Source organism: Labrus mixtus, chromosome 11, assembly GCF_963584025.1.
Source record: "Labrus mixtus chromosome 11, fLabMix1.1, whole genome shotgun sequence".
Lineage (NCBI taxonomy): Eukaryota > Metazoa > Chordata > Actinopteri > Labriformes > Labridae > Labrus > Labrus mixtus.
In genome coordinates this window covers 24,022,809-24,045,557 of record NC_083622.1, presented here as the reverse complement: position 1 = coordinate 24,045,557, position 22,749 = coordinate 24,022,809, and the positions used below count along the sequence as shown (strand labels likewise).

The following is a 22,749-nucleotide window of genomic DNA, read 5'->3' as shown; positions in this document are numbered from 1 at the left end:
ACCAGGTGACACATCCACACTAACAGACTTTAACACAAACACACACACACACACACACATACACAGAGATACACAAGAGAAAACACAGCTGAGGAGGAAATGGCATCCCGGGGTCTTTAGCTGGACCAGTGTGTTTATTTTACTCCCATGGTGCACCTGGGCCAAGCTGCTTAACACAAGGCGATGGGGCTCTGTATTATCTATGTCTGTGTGTGTGTGTGTGTGTGTGTGTGTGTGTGTGTGTGTGTGTGTGTGTGTGTGTGTGTGTGTGGGGGGGGGGGGGGGGGGGGGGGTATTTTTTGCAATGATTAATGTAATGGATGGCACAATGTTTTTTTATTTTTTTATTTTATCTTTGCAATTAGTTGAGCGTAAATGGACCCTTTTTAGAGAAGATTTGGAAATAAAAATACCTGCATGGGTTTTATCTGTGTTAGTTGTTTTACAAAGTTATTTAGCTGTTTTAATATTTACTGTAAAAGATCACATTTGGATAGTCCTATAGTACTTGTACTCATACTCATAAAAACAACTAGTTGAGTAGAAGGGCCAGAGAGTGAGCTTGGGTCTGAGCATTGGATAAACGTTGGGTCTCCCCCGCTGCCCCCTCCTGTGTCTGGATTATGAAGGGCAGATATACAGCACTTCAGAGTGTGCCAATTAACAGCCCCAGCAGCGGCCGCCACACAGGAGGGCCCCTCATAAAGACTCACCCTATGGTGTAAGCCCTGCCACTTCCAAGTGCTTTATCCGGGGCCGAGCCCATACACACAGCTGTTAAACTGGCAGGTTTTTAAGCAGCCCCAGCATCGCCGACAGGCCCAGGAGTTCATAAAGATTTTCTCAGCAAGTGCTTTCCCAAGGAAAGAGAGCGAGATGAGAGGAAGCAAACAGTGAGAGAGGGAGGGCGAGCTGGGCAATCAAGGGGGGGTAGACCTTGCTCAGAGACAAGATAGAGCCACCACGCATCCTGCCTTCATCCCTCGCTCTGTCCCTCTATCTCTCCATCTCTTCCTTCTTGACTGCACTCTTCCCCCTCTTTTTTCTTCATGTGAAGAAGCGGTGATTGTGATGGTGGCTGAGCCAACAACATGCAGGAGGTGGCCTGCTGAGGACTTGGAAGTTGGGATAACTCCAATCGTCGTCCAAGCCACCCCCACCCCTGCCCGCCACATACCAACTGCTGGCATTTGAACAGCTTTGATACATATTTTAAAAGCTGCAGTGCATCAGAACTGTACTAATCTTAGTTAAAAGGCAAAGAACCATATACCCTTTTTTCCTGTGTGGAGGCCCAGCAGCATATTCTATAAATTGCTGGGATGGAAGGACACACAAGCTGTGCATGGATCGACAGACATATGACATGTTTAAAAAATCAGCAAATACTTGTTTGCCAATGTATACAGATGTATTCCTCACTATTTTCAGTTATTACACTGCATGTAGGGGGTGAAGTATTATTTTACTTTAAGTGAAGACTTGTGTTTACTGCATGGCTGCATGCATACAGTATGCATGTATATGTATTATGTCCAAACACGTCCATAATGTTTGTGAGCATAAACACTGTGTGCATATCGAAATGACCACATGCATTCAAGCATGTGCGCCCAAGCAGCTAAGGGTCCTCCACTATTGTTCCTGACCGAGGCAGAGATAAAGCAGCAGAAACTGAGCTGACCACATGCTACACAGTATTGGCCACAGATGTACCCAGACAGATCACAGAGAAAACGTGATGGCATTTCCTCAAGATGTGCATGTGTATTTTTAAACTTTGATGTGAACATGATTTGCCATGAAAAAATGCTTTGTTCGCGTGATTCACATGGTCTCAATAACAGAGCTCATACATATTGTATGTCCTTCCAGAAGGTTTTGGGGTTTTTGGTATTAGGGTATGTTGATCTCAGGACATTTAGCAGCATGCAAAATGAGGTTTCTGGGAAAGAAACAAAGATACACGTGCTGGAATATTACTTTGACGACAGGGATTACAGGGATAGCATGTCAATGCCTGAGACAGTTGCTATCACTGCTACAACAACAAGATGTGATGTTATTCACTTTGAGGTTGTGTATGGCCACTGGTCCTTTGTGCTGATTCCCCTTTGAATACATTAGCCAGGCAGTTAAAAGACATGATGTGATTTAATAAACTGTGATCAAACAGATGTTAACATCTTACGGCTGCCTTGCACATGCAGCATCTTCAGACTGGATGGATGGATATTTCTGTCAGCACACAACTGACATTTTTTTAAAAAAAATTAAAGTTTTTTCCCTACAAAGACAACTTTGTTATCCATGTTGACCTCATCTGTGGTGTCACTTCTCTTATTAACCATTTTTTTCTTCTAAAGGTTGCCAAGATTTGTACAAGAGATGTTTGCAAAACTGATTGAAATCCTCAAAGTCTTGGTAGAACAAGAGAAAGTGCATTTTTAACAAATATTGTATTAAATGACAACATTTAAAAAAACATATTTGCAGCAACCTGAAGACTGAAAATATATATGGCTACGAAGCAAAAAATATTTTTTTTCATATTATATAATGGTTTATATATGTATATACCTATATATTTAAGAGTCCAGAATATGTCTGAATGTAGAATTGTTAAGATCTGACATGCAACCTATTGATTTAGAGCTTTTATGTGAAAAAAAGTTAAAATAAATAAATGAAAAAGAATTACTACTCACACCAGCTGAAGATAGTTGCTAAAGAAAACTGTCACTGTAGCCTCATACGTTGACAGATTTTAAACATTTCAATAGAATTTTTCTTTCCGTATCTGGTATCTAAAGTGTTCTAAATAAAATCATAAAAGACCATTGTGGACATTTATAGGTTAATTAATAAAATACCAACACTGCTTTGATTTGGGCGTAGGTACACTCAAGTATTTACCAATTAATTCCAAGAACCAATATGATGGCATTATGTGAGCTATTCAGCTTTTAACACCCAGTGTTATAAATGGCTACGCCCTCACAGTCTTGAAAAATTGTCTAATCAGCAAAATGCCACATTTTTCAACTATTTTTTAACAGTAATGAATGTTTGATTCCTCTATTTTTTATAGTGATAAGACTCTCAACTTTGCTTTGACAATTTCAATTTGACTTTTCATGGCACATTTCCAGAAGTGTTTCAGAAAATAAATGTTATGATGTCTATAATACATATTCATATCAGCTCAGTGTGTCTTTAAGGTGGATAGTTCTGCAGTTAATATTGGACATAGTTAACCTGAGTTGAAACTCCATGTGTCCTGGCTAACCCTGCGTGGGGCTCTGTGCAGGGGTATGACGAGCGTGTAGAAAGAGACTCCAGTTCAATCGGAGGGGAAAGGTATCAGTACAAGGTAGTGGCCTACCCTGTTTAGTTCAGGTTTGCCTGTGTGTGAAGTGATAGTTCCAACACATTGTGTTCTTGTTCTAGTCTTCTTCTGTTTCAGCTTTGGCAGGTGAGCTGCCACTGGATGTCCTGGCTACTGTACACCAGGTGACAGCTTCTGACATTGTAATTGTCTGCTCTGGGCGATGGGATGGAGGGTGTTATACAGCTTATGTTTCCTTTCTGTGGAAATTATTGATAACTGGAGCTGAGAGGTGGTGTTGGTATCACTAACCTGGTCTGAGCAGGTCTGATTGATGACGGTAATTTAGGCAAGCGACTAAATTCTGAAAGTATTGTTCAAGTTATCCGGAATCATACTTGTAATTAGGGCTGTCAAACGATTACAATTTGTTGTCACGATTAATCACAATTTTAATAGTTATTTGAGATAAATCGCAATTTCCTTTTTTACATCTTATTTACAGTGTTTACTTTATAAACACAAGCTGACTGACAATAGATTATTAACGCAAAACAGATGATAAAAATAAATACCTGTAATAATGTTAAATTAACAGCAATGAAGCACTTTGAGTACATTTACATGCAAATGCCAACTTTTAAACGCTCACACACACACACACACACACACACACACACACACACACACACACACACACATACACACACACACACACACACACACAGGATTTTATTTTTAATTTCTGTACTGTCTTAAGCTGAGAGTACTTTACTTGCTGTTTGAATTCCACCCTGCTTTTATTTTGAAATAAAGTAAAGATCTTCTGGTAGATTGAAGGTTACAACATTAATTTAACCACAAACAAAAGTTATTTAATTCTTTCAAATTAAGCACATAAAAAAAGTGTAAACACACTGAATGTTAGGTTACTTTTTACCCTCGATACATTTTGATATAAACATGAACAAATAAGTTGACCAAAGTAAAAAAGGAAGAAAAAGTATGTGTGGCTTAAAGGAAGAGTTGACAAATGGGAGAAATGATTTCACATTAGCAGGACTGAAACATGGTGAGCTGCATTTGATATCACCTTCTGCAGCGCACATGTGCTGCGAGTGTTCAGAGGGAGAGTGGGACAGAGAAGCATCCCTTTTCCTAGATGGAAATTCCTGTGCTTCAGCCACAGCTGCAGTGTGACACTTCAGATGGCCGCGCTTCCCTTTGTACAACCCCCTGGAATTAGCCCAAACCACAATGGCATCACATCAGAAAAGACGGCAGGAAAAAAATCTGACTTTATTATCTGTCTGTGAAAATATCTTTGCAGGGAGGAGAGGGGGCACGAGGCCCTTGGCTTCCCTGCCAGGTCTGCCTGGGTTGTATTATTGAAAACACACACAAACACACACACTCACAACTGTCTTCAGATAAGTGTCAGCTAACCCACTGTTATGATACCTGTACTTAGGGATGTCTTGGCACAGTGTTGAAACGTAAACACTGCTACACTTCTCGTTTTCCCTTCTCTTATGGCTCTCATTTTAAGGCAATAAAAACAATAATTTTCTACAGATTGCAGGTAATCTATTAGAGCTATAAACTTACTTTCCTGCTGAGAAATTGGTGGAGAACATTCACATTTTCAAACTGATTCTACAGCAGGAAGACACAGTGTTCAACGCGGGAAGCAAACGCTGCTAACAAAGAAGTAGAAGAGGTATTGAGAAGAATAAAACTTTCCATCAAATCATGTTCCTGGGAGGGGGATTCACTTCAAAGAGATCCCAACAACAGTGCTGTCTGTCTAATTTACGTTTCCAAGCGCATGCCAAATGTAAAAAACTCCCAATTTTGAGGAGTGTATAATTATAGGCAGAGAATGAATGACTATAAATACCCCCATCATTACCAGTCCCTCCTGAAGAACATGATCCATACTGGAGGATAATTAAGGCAAAATATTTCGGATCCTCCATCAGACTGTAGCAGGAATGTGTGCGTGCGCATACTCATCGTGCATGGGTGTTTGCTTGTGTGTGTTACCGATACAGCGAGTAGGAGTGTGTGCCTTTGTGTGTGTGTGTGTGTGTGTGTGTGTGTGTGTGTGTGTGTGTGTGTGTGTGTGTGTGCGTGTGGAATTCTTCACTAAATATAGTTGTGTTCTGGTAGAGCTGCTGTGTTCGGATACTTGTGGAGAACTCAAGCTTTAATTGGTGTTGGTGTCATTAATGAAAACAGAAGCACAACTCTAGAACAAGTGTGTGTGTGTGTGTGTGTGTGTGTGTGTGTGTGTGTGTGTGTGTGTGTGTGTGTGTGTGTGTGTGTGTGTGTGTGTGTGTGTGTGTGTTGGACCCTGTCAATGGCCTTTTAAACAACAACAGACACATTGAAATAACTTTGATCAACAAACATGTAGCAAACAAGGAGATAATAATGAACCTCCATGTTCAGCCGAGGTCTCCTAAAATAGACCATTTCAACTATCACATTTGAGGATAATATTTCTAGATTATGCCATCTAATTAGTGCCCCAATATTTGGCAACTGCACTTTGATTGAGCTCCAAATAAGCATATTGTCCTCCTCGCAGAGAAGTGAAAGAGTGTTTTTTTTTGTGTTCTTCACTCAGAGTCAGAAAGAATGTTCAACGGAGACAGAGAAAACTTTACTCGCATGCTCTCCCCTGCCTCGCGTTTTTTTTATCCCCTTTCTGTCTTTCTTTGCCGATCAAAACGCAAGAATGTCGCTTTGAGTGGCCAAATGAAAGCAAAGCAGGCGAACATGAGCGAGAGACCATGTTTATTTCGAGTGTATCTCTGAGCCAGGCCAGGTTTTTTGTGTCAGCAGGGGTCTGCACGGGTTGTTGAGTATATGTTCAGAGTTGTTGCTGAACCGGCGGCGAGTCAGTCAGCCAGCCAGTTGTCAGGCGAGTAGCAGCTCCTTGTTGCTATTTGTGTTTGAGTGTAGCCGTGTCGAGAGCCTCCCTCCCTCTCTCAGTTTTTTCGACCCCTTTTTTTCCCCGACCGAATCCTCCAACCTCTTCCTGTGGCAAGAATCGTGTCTTACAGCAGCCTATCGCTCCCGGAAAGAAAAGCCTGTGACCAAGGCTTCCGTCCCTTTCACTTCCATTGTGTATCTGAAACAAGAAGCAGCAAAACATGGTGTAGCAGGGGGGCTCCATGGTGGCCCCCGCTGTGGTTTGCTGCTGCTGGCCTCCACTGACTTGTTGTTGCTTGTTGTTGTGTGTTTCTCTCAGCCGGGGCCGGGGGGAGCCAAGGCCAAGCTTTTGTGTCATCGTTTTTTTCGACCAGCGCTGCACTCGTGAAACTAGATAAATGGATTAGAGGGGCGCTGATATGGGCGGGCATCTTTGAGGAAAAAAGACAACGGAGACGTTGAAGGGAGTTGGGGGGGGGGGGGTGGATGAAGGCGAGAGAGGAAGAGGCAAAGACATTTGTGTTGTCGGACAACAAGGGGGTCGAGTCTGTTGTACGAATAGCCTGCTTCTGCCAAAAAAGACAAGACAGTGATAAACTTTTCTCCCCATGCGGTCACCTCTCTCCCCCTTACACACAGACACACACTCGCACGAACACACTCACACTCTCGCACGAACTGACACGCCACACAATCCAGCACTAAAATGAATGGATTGCCACAGTGTGACATGTCTCAGTTGAAGGGGGAGATGGTCCTTGTTCACCCAACAAAAGGCACTGGTATTATGTGGGGCCACAGCCTGCCACAGAATGCTAAATTGTCTTAGGGTCAACAACTTATTGTCTTTGCGTGAGACACAATTTACATATTTCCCGAATAGGTTCCACCACTCGAGAAAGCAGAACCTCCTTTTAGCCTTTGGAAACACTTTGGATTGGTTGTTTTCCTTCTTCTTCTTCTTTTTAAAAACAGCAGAACAACCCATTTTAGTCAGGTAATGACTAAACACAGTTGTGATATAATGTATTGTAATTATTAATTTGAGCTTATTTATCGCTTTAGTGCAATTACCATAATAGAAGCACTGCTGACTGTGCCTAACAATGGCTTCTTAGTTAAAAACCAGATAATAAAATGTATTTACCCCTTTAATCCCAAAGAGCATTATTCTTACGCTCTATATTTACATTTAATTCATTTATCTTCTCTCTTCTTTTTTTTTTCTTCTAATTTCATGCTCCTTATTTCCTCTCCCCTCCTCTACACCGTGGCCCAGGGCATGCCGGGAAGAAATGGCTGCAAGTGACAGCCTAATTATCAGCTCCAACTCCGCTCATTACCCATTAGACAATCCACTGTACATCCACTTACTAAATGAATAATTTTGTATATATTATGGAAACATAATATTATGGCCTGCAGCTAACGCCTTTGCGCCCACCTCACGCTGTTTCAGTACAAAAGGAATAAATGGGACACCGAGAGGTTATTTAATTTTAGCCCCAAAAGCAGCTCGTGAGAGGATGTCATGTGCAAATGGAGCGCGCGGGGGAGAGAGGGAGGGAGGGGACGAGGAAATTCACACACCTGCCTTTTTTTAAGCAGCATTATTGAAATCATTCTTGTCTAAGCACGCGTTGTAGCAAAAGAGAAATTGACAGAGTCAGATCAGACTTCAGTGTCTTAATATTATTCTAATTTCGGCTGGAACTTTGTTTTATCTCCACTCTTTGCAAAAGCTTACACCACTTACGTTTTTATAAAAGTTACGGATGGACAGGCCCAGCGGAATTTTTGAAGCTTATATTGACACAGACGTATCATACGTCATCCTTGGTAAAAGTTCAAATCAATGTGTCATCCTTGTATTTGTTTTACTTTTTTTTGCAGCCTGGTGAAGCAATTATTTTTTACTTATGACGTAATGGTGTTGTGCGTAAATGTTGGGTCAATTTAAGCATAAAATCAGGTGTCTAAGTGTCCTATTGTTAATGTTTCCTCAGCAGCGTGACTGTTTACAGGGTGGCTTTTTAAGTGACACATATTTATGTGTAACGTCGTTCTCCTGTCTCCGTCACACAGATTTGGTTTAGTCGACGTTTACCAACCAATGAAAAATAGACATGTTTCCCTTTTGCACTTTAATGTCGATTTTGAAGCTATGACGGCTTTGATAAGATAAAATACGATTTATAATGTAAGATGTTATCACTACCCCCCCTCCCAAAACAAATAAATACATAAAATAAAATAAATAAATAAATAGCCTACAATTAAATCTGGAGATAGTAATTTCAAAATAAAGATTATTTTGGCTCCTAACGAAAAATAACCTTCCTTTTGTTTTACTCTGTGTCCTAATTCCCCCCTAAATTAAGGTTACTTTTGCTTTTTGTATTCCTCTAGAATTTCTGATAACATAAAAGAGACGCGTTTAAATCAAGCCATAAAGCATACTGCAATGTGTGTGATAATGCAGTTGTAGTGCAAGTATTTCAATGTGATTTACAGCTTCTCTTAAAGGGTGAAAGCTGTTCAAAGCTAAGCCAATAAATTCCTCGCCCATAGAGGTCGCTGTGATATTGCAAAACGGATGCGCATGAGCCACTCCACAGGTTTAGGCCACTCAAATCATGCCCCTCTGGAACAGCACACTTCACAGCTTACTGTCCTCTACAAACCTGTCCTGCCTTAAACAACCTAGTTATTTTTTTATTTATTTATAGGCCTATATGTATGGAAATATTTTTTAAAACAAAGTCGGAAAATAAATCATGTTTGAAATTTTTAAAACAGACTTTAACGAGATGAAATTATTAGTAAGTTAAAAATAAATAACATTAAAAAATCTTTAGTAAATGTTACTTTGTTTTATCTATAATGATAGTGAAAATACCCCCCCCCCCCCCCCCCCTCCCCTCTCAAAAAAGGGGCACATCATTTTCGTCCCTGCTAATTATTTCACTCTCCCCTTATTATATCCAAACCCCATTAGGCTGCTGATGTAAATCAATATAAACTTTGGTCTCCGATTGAGGAGCAAAGAAGCTTCTTTTGTAGGCTAATGATCACTATCAGGTAGGAACAGACAGGACCCCAAAACACTGACCTGCTCCACACAAACCCCTTTTTACTCCTCCCCCTGCCCATTCCCCCCCCCCCCCCCCCCCCCAAAAACCCCGAAAATATTAATAATTTATCTTCGAATCGACTTCTCTCTCTGACAGATTAGATTTTAACCATTTGATTTTGTTTGGACTGGGCGTTCCCATATTATTACTTAATGACCTTCCCAGCTGCTCCTGTCCATTTTCTGTCACCAGCAACCATCTGGACACTTATTAGCACCTCAATGCATCCACGCTGCTTTCCTCCACAACGTGAATAAAATTAAGCCTGCATGCAGACTGCCAAAGGACCTTTTTTTTTTTTTACACCCCATTCCCACCTTTCTTAAAATAAAAATGATATAGGCCTCAACATTTTCTTAACAAAAACAAATTAAATAATAATAATAATACGATGATACTCCCGAGTTTTCTCTATAATTTCATTTAGTTTATTAGGCAAAATATACGATCTGGACAAATTCCTTCAACGCTTCCTATTTACAAATTTAAATCACTTGGTATTTACATTAAAGAAAAGACACCAAAAAACACAAGAAAAAGACAAAAATAATAATTATAATAATTATAATAACAAAGTAAAAAGCCTACCGAAATGTCCCAGCCTGCCAGGGCAGAGTGGAGAAAGAGAGAGAGAGTAACATTATAGGCGCGATTATAGGCTACACAACAATAGAGGAAGTAATCCATCCATCCACAGGATATTACCAAATTACGCCATTTGTTCTGTACCGACTGAATGCTATGCTGCATTATTATTTCTCATTGTCCTTTTTTCAGGGGGTGTAAAGTCGTTTTCTATTTTCTGTTTTTTTTCTTTTTCTTTTTTCAAGCAAGAAAAAAAAAAGTGTTGATCAAGCCGAGGAGAGAGCGGTGAGGACCCGTTGCGTGGCGTCTTGCGGACTCCTGGCGCTGGAAGGCAGAGAGGATCTGGATAAAGAATAATACAGAGAGGTAGATAAATAACCCCGCAGTGTTTGGACAGCGGGTCTCAATATGCATCTCAAGTGTGCAGGCTGAACGGATTTCATTCGAAACAGACTGCAGTTCCCCCCCTCTCCAATCCCGGCCCCACTTCGTTTGATAATGAAGTCAATAAATTCATAATGATCACAATTTGAAAATGTTAAAATATTCAGCTCCCGAACCACGATTAAATAATAATAATAATAATAAAAATAATAATAATAGTAATACTATTTAAAAAAAAAAAAAAATACATAGGCTAAATATAAAAAAATACATGATGATAATGAAATTGTAGTAATTATTTTAACGATATTTTTGCGTGCGAAAAAAGCAAATCCTCATTCTAAAGGAATATGCTTGTTATTTTAAAGAGACTGCTTTATGTCTCTCCGTGCAACAGTCATAAAAAATAAGGGGGTATTTTGTAATGCTTGAAACAGAGGTAAACTTTCCCTCTTTCCTCCTCGATCAGAGCGATCCCCTGGGCTCCGGCTCTCCCAGGGGTCTTTAGGGAAAGCACACAGCCCAGACAGAGCCCGTTTTACTCGGTGACTTGATAAGTAGCCACACACTCCCTAGAGGGGAGGAATTAAAGGGGGAGTGGGATGGGAGTCAAGACCCCTGTCACCCGCAAAGCAAACTGTGTTTTATTTATCTTTGTTCATTTTATTTTGAAGTCTTATTGTTGATATTCTAAAGAGGAAAAAAATAAATATCTAAGAATTAAAACTGCAGTCATAAACTCGAGGTTTATATGCTGGACTTTTCAGCCCTTACAATCACATGTTATTTGTGGAATAATTCCAGGATTTACACCTTCATATTCTGGGCCTACTCCCTCGTCCATGCTTAGTTTGAGCTATTTTGATAATTCTGTTATAGATAGGCCTACTGGTGATAAGATAAGGATAAATCAGTTCAATTTATTTTATACACAAGGCTGGGGTTTCTGAGTTAGTCGAGGCAATAATGCGAGTTTGCAACAATGGAAAATTGCAACAACAAAAAAATAATAATAAAAAAATAAAGCAAGAAATTAAATTAAGATGAGTTTAAACTTGTCTCACCTGTCGATGATGGGTCGAAAGGAAGACTTCAGGGTCTGTGTTGGGGGTGAGACAGACCGTACACCGTTTTCATGGTCTAAAAAACAAAAAAACAAAAAAATCACGTTTCAACACTGCACTGCTATAAATATTAAAGGCCTGTTTTTTAAATTTAATTATTATATAATCACACAACACAACGAAGGATTGTTTTGTATCTGGTATGTCAACATTCATATTTTAGGTGTGTGAGTGTCTGTGTGTACTGCCTTTATGTCCATGTGTGTACACATAGTCCTTTGTGATCATAATTGTTTATGATTATTTTTTTAAATCAGTATTAAGTGAATGCACATAATAACTGTGTAGTAAGATTTTTTTTAATTTTTTTTGCACTTGCATGTGTCATTTTTTCCCACGTTATACCCTACCTATGTGCTTGGGACTGTGGGTCTCTGGTGAGGCCTTGCTGTCATTGCTGAGTGCTGCTGCAACTGCTCCCGGCGACACCACCACTGACGTCGGCTGCTGCTGCTGCTGCTGGGACGACGCGTGGTGGTTGTGGTGGTGGTGGTGATGGTGCTGGTTAACTCCCAGAAACGACCTCACATTGAGCAGGGAGTTCTGACCCAGGAAAGCCCCGTTTGTCCAGTTGTGAAACTTCCCAATCTGGCACGTGTACAGTCCGTGACTGGGGAGGAAAGCCGGGTGAGTCTGGATCTGGTGGTGGGGCGCTGATGGGTGCGTGGTGGCCGATGGGGCGCAGGGGGACGTGGGTTTCTGAGAGGAACTATCAGGGCTAGTGGCGGTCTCAGCTAAAGACCAGATTTTGGGCTTATTGTTAGACGGGAGTGGAAAGCTCCCAGGTCTATCCGGGGATAAAACTCTCGTGGTGTTGTTGTTGTTGTTGCCGTCCGAGTTCTCCTTACTCCCTGGGTGAAGTGAAATTGTGCTCTTAGATTTGTCAAACACCTCGTGGGCCTGCAGCGCGAAGGCCCGTCTTCTCTCCAAGCTGTCCAGCTCTCCCCCCGCCCCCACAACGACTCTGTGATCCCGGCTCCCCTCTGTGGACTTATCGTCATCGTCCTCGTTGCTCTGATCCCCGTCGTTATCGTCGATTTTGTCTATATCAATGCTTTCCAAATCGATCTCCTCGTCGTCTTCGTTTTTCTCCGCCTCGTCCCCGCTGCCGAACAAGTTCCCATCCTCCCCGTCCTCTTTGCTCCTGTGGCCCCAGGTCACCTTGTTCTCCTTCTTGAGCCTCCTCCTGGCGTTGGCGAACCAGGTGGAGACCTGCGTCAGGGTCATTTTGGTGATGATGGCCAGCATGATCTTCTCCCCCTTGGTGGGATAGGGGTTCTTACGGTGCTCGTTGAGCCAGGCCTTCAGGGTGCTGGTGCTCTCCCTGGTGGCGTTCTTGGGCCTGGCTGGGTCCCCGTACTGAAACTGACCGTATGGATAAAAGGCTGGGGAGGTATGGGCTGCAAAGCTGGCAGGATGGACGCCAGGACCCTCCTTTAGCTCATACTGGGATCCCTTCAAAATGAGAAGAAATATTAATATATATTTTGTAATAAAAGTGGAATATTCCATATGCATTATAATTAAAATGACTGAATTATTACCTAAATTAATTATTTTACTCAGTATCTCACATTATTCAAGACTTTGTAGCTGCGATTTAAACTAGTTCCACCATCTCAGTTTTCACAAACAAGCTGCTCAACTTGCAAAATAGCACATGCTAGGCCTGCGGCACCTGCCCGATTTTATTAGCAGACATGTTTCATACATGACAGTCCAATAACGCAACATATAAAGTCAATAGGACAAGCGAAAGTGGGTTGCATCACTGTGAACACACATGCAAATCCCCAGCTTTCACGTGTACCTGCCAAACTCCCCTCAACCCTCCTTTCTATGTCAGAGCACTTTGAAGGCCTAAGTGAAGTTTTCCCAGCGTGCCACACTCACACTTTAGTGCCGGATTGAATCCCCTTCCTAGTTTACATTTGCTTTGGGAACAGCTTTCAAAACACGTCGACCAGTTTTTGTTGCAAAGCACATTATGATTCTCGATAAAGGCTTTTATTTTCAAGCTTTTGCGCAGAAGTTACTGCTGATCCTGATACACACTTTGACACACTGCATGTGTCTATTATTATCACCAGGTTCATTTAGGCAATGCATTTTTTGACAATTCTCCACCTAGATTTCCTAAACACATTTGTGCCATTATGCAGTTAATAATGAAAACGTGCTGCAGCATTTTACTTTACATTTGTGCGTGACAGCTAGGATTTGATCTGCTAAGAAAATTGGGAGATCCGGAGTTGGAAGCGAGTAAAAACTTTTCATTTGCGTGGTGCATGCCAAAACACTTTTGTTGACCCTCCAAATATCTTAAAATCATGCTAACAACAAGAGACACTAGGTGTATGGATGGTGTTAAATACATAATTTAAACGTTCTCCTTCACGATTAAATAAATGATTTTGTTCTTTTTCTTCACAAGTCAAACTTTTCATATTTCTAACTCAGCCTGACAGCATGACACTAAACTGTCGAAATCAGAGCGCGGTGGGACTATCATTTAGCTTTATTAGAGAAAAAAAATCAGATAACTACAACGCATTTACATGTCTTTATTCCTATTCTTTAGACGCCAAAGACATGCTGTCGTGCATGTTTTTTTTTCAGACAACAGTGGACACACTAAACATAAACAATCGTCTTTCCAGCTCTCAATGAACAAAACAAAAACAAACATTTCCTCCTTACCATTTGTGAGAAAAGAGCCAGATCCGCGCTGGTGTACGGCAAGAAAGCGCTGTAGTTGTGTGCGTACGGGTTGGCGTACATGCCCAACACCGACGTGACCGCCGCTGCGGTGGCGGACGGACTTCCCCCGAGCTCGGTGCTCCCTCCTCGGGATGAAGGCGTAAGCACTCCCGGCCTGTCGCCCCCGTACACCGCCTGGGAGGCACTCAGATACTGCGGGTAGCCTAGCTGCGGGAAAGACATCTCCACCGCCGAATTCACCGCACAGCTGCACCGTCCGACAAACTGTGCGTAAAAAAATAAACTGTGCAAGAGAAGAACGAAGAAAAAAAGGGAACCAGGAAGAGTGAAGGGAAAGTCTTCAAGCCAAAGTCACAGCTACTACAGACATACACAGTTGTGTGCAGTCAAAACAACCCGCTCTTAAATCTCGGCTTCCTCTCTTTTTTTTCTCGCGCAAAGTCCGCTGGATGTGATCAGATCAACAATTGCGCTCCGACTGACGCGCCTGGCCCTGAGGTCTCCAGGCTGATCTCTCAGATACAATTTGAAGTTGATGCTTTGATTGGCATCCCCTACTTGAGCCTGCAAGCTCCTCCTCGTTTGGAGCAATGTGGATAATGTGAATATAGAGTGAGCACATTGGCTGGGGCCTCTCTCTCTCTCTCTCTTTACCCTCTCTCTCTCTCTCTCTCTCTCCCTCCCTCCCTCTCTCTCTGACTCTGACTCCCTCGCTCTCTCTCTCTCTCTCTCTCTCTCTCTCTCTCTCTCTCTCTCTCTCCCCCTCCATGTTTGGACTTATTGTATGTTAAATGTTCAAGCATTAGAGTCCATTCACCGAAGGCTTTGATTGTTGTATGACAACCTGTCGACACGATTTTACAGCTGTCCGACACAGGGGGAAGTAAACCCGTCATAAGAAGGAACTTCGTTGAATATAGATTGAATTGTAATTAACGGAGGAAAGTGGCACTCCGCAGTCGAGTTATTGTTTGGTATCACGGGCTGTTGGTGCGTTTTATTAAATTCATAGAGATTAATTTACTCTAAATGTGTCTTCTTTCTCAGAGTTCATTGCATTATTTGCAGTCTTCTTCTTGTATTCTTTTCAAACTTGCGCACTTTTAAAATGGGAAATCGTTTAACATTTGTGTGTTTCTGTGGTGAGAAATTGTAAAGGAAATATTCTAATAGAAAAACGCCCAACACAAATAATAAATTATTACATTGCTGCCATTAGTAATTGCGTCAAAGGTTCAAAGCTTCAATCATTTCTCGACGCTTTTCTTCTCCAAAAGTCAAAGCCTTTCCAAAAAACCGTTAAAATCTCTCCACATAATTTATTAATTTTGAATGCTTTTATTGACTTCTTTTTTGGGTGTTCTTTGATTTCTTCATAAAGGTTTAATCAGCCAAATTCTCCCTTTCCCTCTCTTTTTTTTCTCTCTCCTCTCACCCACTTTACATCTGCATGCGCGCGTCTGTTTGTGTGTGTGGACTTCAACCAGCTTGCTGTTGTCCTTTGTAACAACAGAGCCACTTCACGTTTCCTTGTTTTGAGTGGAAAGGAATGAAGCAAAGCCAGGGGACAAGTCAAACACCGAGGCACCAGGCTGTGAAGTCTGCACGTCCCTGCACACGCCACAAAAAAAAAACATCCAAACACAGTTTGAGTCTCTAATTTAATCTAAGTGTTGTTTATTTCACTTCCAACATTTTAAGTTTTAAAAAGTGAAAAAGAAGAGGAATTTCTGAGTTAGAAACTCGTTCACATTATATTACTATTATTATAATTTTGCATTCATAAAAAGCACAGATTTATTTTTTCAGTTTTTAAGGTTTTACATTTTCTGTCCTCTCAGAAAATAGGTGGCATATTAAAAAAATGTAATCCCATGAGAGTTGAATAGAAAAAAAAAATCTGCTGTAGTTTTTGGTCACCTCCTCCTGAACCGCTTATCCATTTCCCAGCTCAGAAAAAGAAAAGGCTCGGACTTTAACCTCCACTTTCCTCAGCTGTCCACTCCTCACACAGCCATGAGGCTCACGGGTGGGGGGTTGCTGGTCGTGTTTTAACACTTCTTTTTTTATTTGATTTGATTCTTATATCGCCCACATCCCGAGTCAACGGGTGGGGTTTTTCTGTAGATCTAGATTTAATGCCTTAACGACTGAAGCCCAAGAAGTCAGTAGATTTTGATCTGCACCAGATGGCTCCGAGTGGATATTGCCGCTCGCCGAGGATCTGTTCAAAATATCTGAGGGGCACTGATGGTAATCTGGGTAACACATCAGAAAGGAGGGGAGGAATGGCAATTGTGATAACCCGCTGGAAATGTGTGCAGGGGGCTAAATATGATGGTCGTGCTGGGCTGGGGAGTGGTGGAGGAGGATGGGGTCTGGGAAAAAAATATATCTGAGGAGAAATGAGAGAAATGTTTTAAAAAAAAACTAGAAAACAAAAAAACTAAATAGACTAATGACCAACATAGCAATTAAGCACTAGTTTAAATAACTTTAAATAACAAAACAATAACAGAAGTATGATTTTTTAAATGAAATTCTAAAAAAAGGTTCTAAACCTCAATTAGAGTTTTTTTTATATTTATATTTTTTTAAATAAAAAGTTAATTTCCTTTTGGAAAAATAGAAACTATAGACTCATGGTAAACAATGACACGTGTTGGGGGCAATAAACCTCCACGGTTAACTGATTTATTGGGTCTTGTTAAACTCTCATTACACACTCAAGCTCTACAAGCAGCTCTTCAGCTTTAACCCAGAGAGAGAGAGAGAGAGAGAGAGAGAGAGAGAGAGAGAGCGAGCGAGCGAGAGACTTTGTTCCGGATCCTCTCGTCGTCCATCCCCTTTTTTCAAACTCGTCCACAACTCGCTCTCTTCAAATGTTATTTCCCCCTCGAAACAGATGGGCTTACACCATCCGCATAAGTTGCCATATGACGCGCTCACGTGCGTTCATGCATACATGGACACGCACGCGCGCACACACACCGTCCTAACTTTTTGAATACACTTTCCATTTAAATAACGTAAAATAAATAATCCCCAGGCTGCTCGTGTCTATGAGAACATTTTATCATGTAAATCTACAGGAGCCTCTTCATAAGCTGTTATGGCTTAATGGCCTCATTCTAATAAGTCACTCAGGTAGGGGACACTTTCTTTTAAACAAAGAGTCTGCAGACTCACACTACATTTCCTGACTATTTAATCTTCACCATTATTTTCTTGATACCTGCTCTCCACAGAAGACATACCCACCAGTCAATAATGCTTTTGTACTATCGATGTGTGTTTTCATTCAGGCCTAAACGTCTTGAGCCTAAGATAAAGAGATGAAAACCTCATGGCTGCCTTTCTCTGATGGCCTAGAGTTTGATACTCTAAAGCTTTTAAAATAAGCAGAAATACTCTCAAAAACCCTGTTCTAGTTATTAGAAAGCTCACTCATTGCTCAAGATAGAAATACTGTAAAACATAGTAGCATGCTCCATTTTGAACAACACAAACAACAATCACAAACTGACTATTATACACACGGGTAAAGTTAAAAGTATAATAAAATAGATATTGCCCGGTGTTTTGCAAGCCATATGCAATATTATGTTTTATTATTGTGGTTTAGGTCTTTTAATTTTCAAAATTCTTTCCTCAAGATTTATATAAGACAGTTAAGGACATGTAAACAAAGAAAAAAAATGTTTTTGTTGCAAATGACCAAAGCTTATTCATGTTTGCCTTTTATTATATATATATAAAAAAATAATAATCACTACAAAATATATTCTGAAAAAGGCTCTTGTTCTTTAACATGCATGTTAACAATTTTTTTTACATTTAATAAAAAACAATGTTTTAGTATGGGGTCATGGAAGTCAATCAAAATTATTTTTATCGCGTCAATTCATAACAAATGTTATCTCAAGACCCTTTACAAAAAGCAGGTAAAAGACCTTACTCAGTGATATATTATCTACAAAGTAGATGGGGTTGTAGTCTTATAATTTCACCTAAATCAGTATAGGCCTATTTAAAAGTCTCTGTATGCTTTAACTGCAGCCTCTTTAACCAGGCCAGCATCTAAACCTCAATGAGTCCAGTAGAAGTCAAAGAGAGTGAACCTGCATTACAATAAGAGGGGTTCTGCTGACAGTCGGCTACCAGCGCAGAGGTCAGGGGTGTTTCTGTGAACTAATAACTGTGCTGAAAGATCCTCCTTTCCTGCCTCTGGGAGTGCCAAAGTTGAGGAAAGGTTAAGAATCTGCAGAATGTCCCTTTTGTGCTTTTCTCACAGATTATCAAATTAAGTGTTGAAACCAAAACTTCTTTCCCCCCTGAAGAGATTAGATGAATATCGTTGATATTAACAGAGCGCCACAACTGTTAGACCTCTTCCCTTTAACATGGCAAACATGTACACTCACGCACGGTTCCAGAGAACTCCCTGAACTGCGTCAGAGCAACTAAAGTATTTAGCTCTTGGTTAGCGTCATAGGACCACTGGTGTTACTGTGAGACATCTGATACACAGACAACTGCACCACACCTATAGGTAAGGAAAATAGGAATTTCCTGGTTAATAAAAGAGGTCTATTCTGGGTATTAGAAGGTCAAGACGTTTTGCACTTGACAGCTCAACACTTTGAGGGGTGCTGTTCCCCCAGTGTTGACGTGATAAAGCGCCTCCTAGCTCAAATTGTTGCTAAATTTAAAGGTGCCATTCTTCATGTTTGGCCATGCAACAGGTACATGATTATTGATGACTAGTCAATGTATTACTATATGAGCATTAGTCTACTTGTGCTCATATGGGATATAAGTTCTGTAAAAGGACGTGCATTCAAAACACATACTTTTCTTATTTTTCTGCAAATGTCTCCACGTTGGTTCCAACTTTCTCCAAGTAAAAAGGGCTACTTACCTACTTTTTGCGACTGAATTCATTAAATATTTTCATCTTAAGTTAATATTTAAAATGACAGTGCACCACCTCGACTTAAACTAACTCAGATTTTTAGACAATCACCTGTATTACATAATGCTAATAGCAAGTCCTTTAATAATAACTGCAATTTAGCAAAACGTTCTAAATAATTGACTTATCGATTTTGATTAAATAAGTACTTAGTTTATGTTGTTAAGCAGCAATTTTATTTTTTAACTTTTTTTTAAATATCTAAATCAAACCCTGTCTCCTATAAATGATGTTTACATGTTACTAATTTGTATGCCAGTAATCTTTTTAATAAGAAATACACAAAGTGCATGACTGACATTCGAGACAGAGGTTGGCATCTTCAGTCCGAAATGTTTAGACATAAGTAACACTCCATATGGAAGTGAGGGTTAAGATTTTGGTTTCAGTTGGATGTTGATAAAGTTCATTGTCCTGTCATGTGCTGCAGGTCACTGTTGTCATTTTTGCATTTGGTGTCATTATTTAAGAACTGCCCACATTTCCCTTACTTTTCATTTTAGATGCAGAAGAAAAACAAGTAACTTTGTTTTAGTTGCTATACTGTATAGGACTAAATAGATAGAATATGTTGTCAGTGAGTGTTTTGAAGATATGTGCATTACAAATATTTGAGTAAATGGTGGATAGCTTTTTAACATTTCCTAATTATGTTGATAAAATGTCCTTGTAGTGGATATGGTACACTTTATTCAAAAACATTTAGTTTCTGCTGAATCAGCAGTGTTGAAATGCTATCACTTACAAAAAGGGTTAAACAAAAGTCTAAGTTGCACTGAGCGTAACTCTCACCCCGCAGAACACACTGTTCTGCACTGTAATTCAATAATGAATGGCTACTGCAGCATGGATACTACTATCACTACTGTTACTGATAGTATAATGATATATTAAATAATGACTATATTAAAAAACAAGACCAAACACTTAGCACAGTGGGTGTTATCTGTCATGATTAAGTGAGTGTTGCTTGCTACCACGTTGAGACAAAGTTAAAGGGAAAACACAGCACTTCATTACTGTTGACAAGTTTCTTTTAACTCATTCTGGCTTCTAACTGCATACCATACAAAAGACAACAGCCAGGGATCTGACTTTTCTCCTCCCCAAGGGCATTCTCAGGGGTGGGTAATGAACGGGTGGGCCTAGATTCTGATGTGGTTAGGGGCCAAGGGGAGAGAAATGTGAGAAGGGGTGTTAATTGTTTTGGCTCTTTGCTGGGGAAACATATCAACATTAGATCTAATGGAGGTTAAAGACTCTCATTGCCATAGGGGCTGCAGCTAATGAATAGCTATAGCTAGCCAAAGAGAGAGAGAGAGAGAGAGACAGGGAGAGAGGAGAAAAAGAGGATGTAGTGTTTACTGGCCATTCAAAGATTTTAACTGAGTTTAGTCAAGTGTTTCATTGCAGTTTCGACCTAAGAGGATTAACATTAAGAACACATAAAAGTATTTTTAAATTAAATGTTTATTTTTTTTGCAAGAAGCATATCTGAAATTGTAAGCACAGCTCTTTGCACACTGTAAAACTAGATATACTCAACCCATTCAGGGAAACGGATAGCCTTTAGCTGTTTACATTCGTTAACTGCAAAAATGACTGGATCAGCAGAGAGATAAAAGTTATGACTTTGACCACAGGGGGCGCCAAACTAGACACAAATAAAAGTTCTTAACAAGAGTTTGGAATAACATAACAAGAACTCACTCATTTCAGTGTTTAACTAAAATCAGTGTGTAATTTGAACTTATATGTAACATTTTTGCAAACTTGTTTCAGATATGTTGGATGAATTTGAAGAATGATGATGACGATTTTGGCGTCAACTTAGGACAAAACAATACGTCTTTTCCCTTTGCTGATTATATCCTGTGCAACTGGAAGTAATGTTTTTCATCAGAAAATCTCACCCTTCTGTTTTTTTATACTTAAAGTGTGATCTATCACTTATGCCAAGAATCTTTGCAGTGTAAATTGTAAACAACAAGTTCTACAGTGCGCTGTTTATCACTTTAGACAGTGCGCTGTTTACCCTAACGCTAACCCTACCCTAACTTTATGCTGATTTTTTTTTTTTTTTGGTAATTTCACTCTGTTTCATAACCAGTTAAAAAAAAATCCCAGAAGTAGTTTTAAGATCAACTTAGTTTAGTAGTTTTACTCAACTCAAAACTTTTTGCGTCGATGAATGACTTCATGGGAAACTTTAATCATGAGTTTTAAGAAGGAAAAACAATCCAATTTCCTCATTTTGAGTTATTCACCTCCATTGAAAGCTACAATATTTGAAGCCAAAACCTGTTGCATACTCATTCACAAAAACTGCACAAGTCAGCATACTGCAGAAGCTACCTTTTGGCAATGCATAATCCATTACAATTAACTGCTCCATGAATAATCTACAGACTTCTAATGAGCCAACGGGCTACGAGGATATATACATACACCGATAAATGTATCGCAATTCAGTTGCAGATGTATGTAAAGTAGAGTAAATGTGTAAGATGTAGCAAAAATACTTTGGACAAAGAGAACAGCGATATCAGAGTCTTCACATAATTTTATGTTAAATTCGAATAAGGAAGACTCAAGCATTGAAACACAAGCTTAGAGCTGCATTGCAGATGTTTATTTGCAGTCTCAGAAATGGTTGGGAAAAAAAAAATGGGACCATGCAAATCTGCTTTCAGATGATACAATTCCCATATAGATTTATCCACAAAGTTAATTGAATTTTAAGGAAGGGGCCTTCATGGGGAAAAAAAGATTTTTGTACACTGAAGTATTCTTTTGAAATTACACTCTTTGATAGTGAGGTAAAGACTTATAGATAAAATGATCAACAGAAAGCAGGACAAATGGAATTTTAATGAGGTGGTTCCTTTCATATCTTATCATGTTGTGCTGCTTTTTCTTTTTTTGCTTTGTACTAACTATTGGTAGAAGTTAAAACCTGCTGTTTTCATGTAACTGGACGTTCCTCCCCGGGATGCCATTGGCCTCTCACGCCTCACAAAACCGCGATCACCTTGATCACTGATCAGACTCACTCTGTTTTTGCTGCTTTGGGTTTTAACTTCCTGGAGTGTTGAATTTGTTTTAAACACACAAGCCTGAAGAAAGAAGTGGAAAAAATTAGCCATATTTTCACATATCGCTGTTGTTGGACAATTTGAATGTAGTGCTTTGTACTTTAATCCGTAGTATGAAAATATACAACTTGTATGGATTTAGCGTGACATCCTTAGGTTGATTTCTGTCGCTGGTATTGTTCTTGATGTCTGTGGGACCAGACACTACTATTTGAATCCAAATTACTGATGTCATCATTTGTCCTGAGTAGGCTAACCATTGCTCGCACCCTTTTAGCCTCTGGTGTTACGGGGTCACACATGAAAGCAGAAGTCTGTCAGATTCACTTATGCAGTAATGAGTTCTAAACACAGTGATCTGTGGGAGGGGGGGGATGTTAGAGGGCAAACACCCTAAAAAAACAGGGTTCCAAGAGGGTTATTGATGTAGATTAGCTCTTTGTGGCAGAGATTAGATCTTCAC

General features: G+C 40.1%; 1 protein-coding gene across 1 annotated transcript; it reads right to left on the bottom strand.

Moving 5' to 3' along the window:
- Nucleotides 1–9,807: 9,807 nt before the first annotated feature.
- irx1a (iroquois homeobox 1a) lies at nucleotides 9,808–14,778 on the bottom strand. Its single transcript, XM_061050995.1, has 4 exons — nucleotides 14,196–14,778; nucleotides 11,846–12,950; nucleotides 11,436–11,511; nucleotides 9,808–10,329 (listed from the first exon to the last, which is right to left on the bottom strand). Exons 1-4 carry the CDS (start codon nucleotides 14,436–14,438, stop codon nucleotides 10,254–10,256), a joined length of 1,500 nt encoding a protein of 499 aa, XP_060906978.1. The 5' UTR covers nucleotides 14,439–14,778; the 3' UTR covers nucleotides 9,808–10,253.
- Nucleotides 14,779–22,749: the final 7,971 nt, after the last annotated feature.

Coding starts and splice junctions, on each gene's coding strand:
- irx1a (XM_061050995.1), bottom strand. CDS start 14,438: ATGTCTTTCCCGCAGCTAGGCTACCCGCAGTATCTGAGTGCCTCCCAG. Junction 11,512..11,845: donor CCACAGTCCCAAGCACATAG/GTAGGGTATAAC, acceptor TTTGTTTTTTAG/ACCATGAAAACGGTGTACGG. Junction 10,330..11,435: donor TTTCGACCCATCATCGACAG/GTGAGACAAGTT, acceptor TTCTTTATCCAG/ATCCTCTCTGCCTTCCAGCG.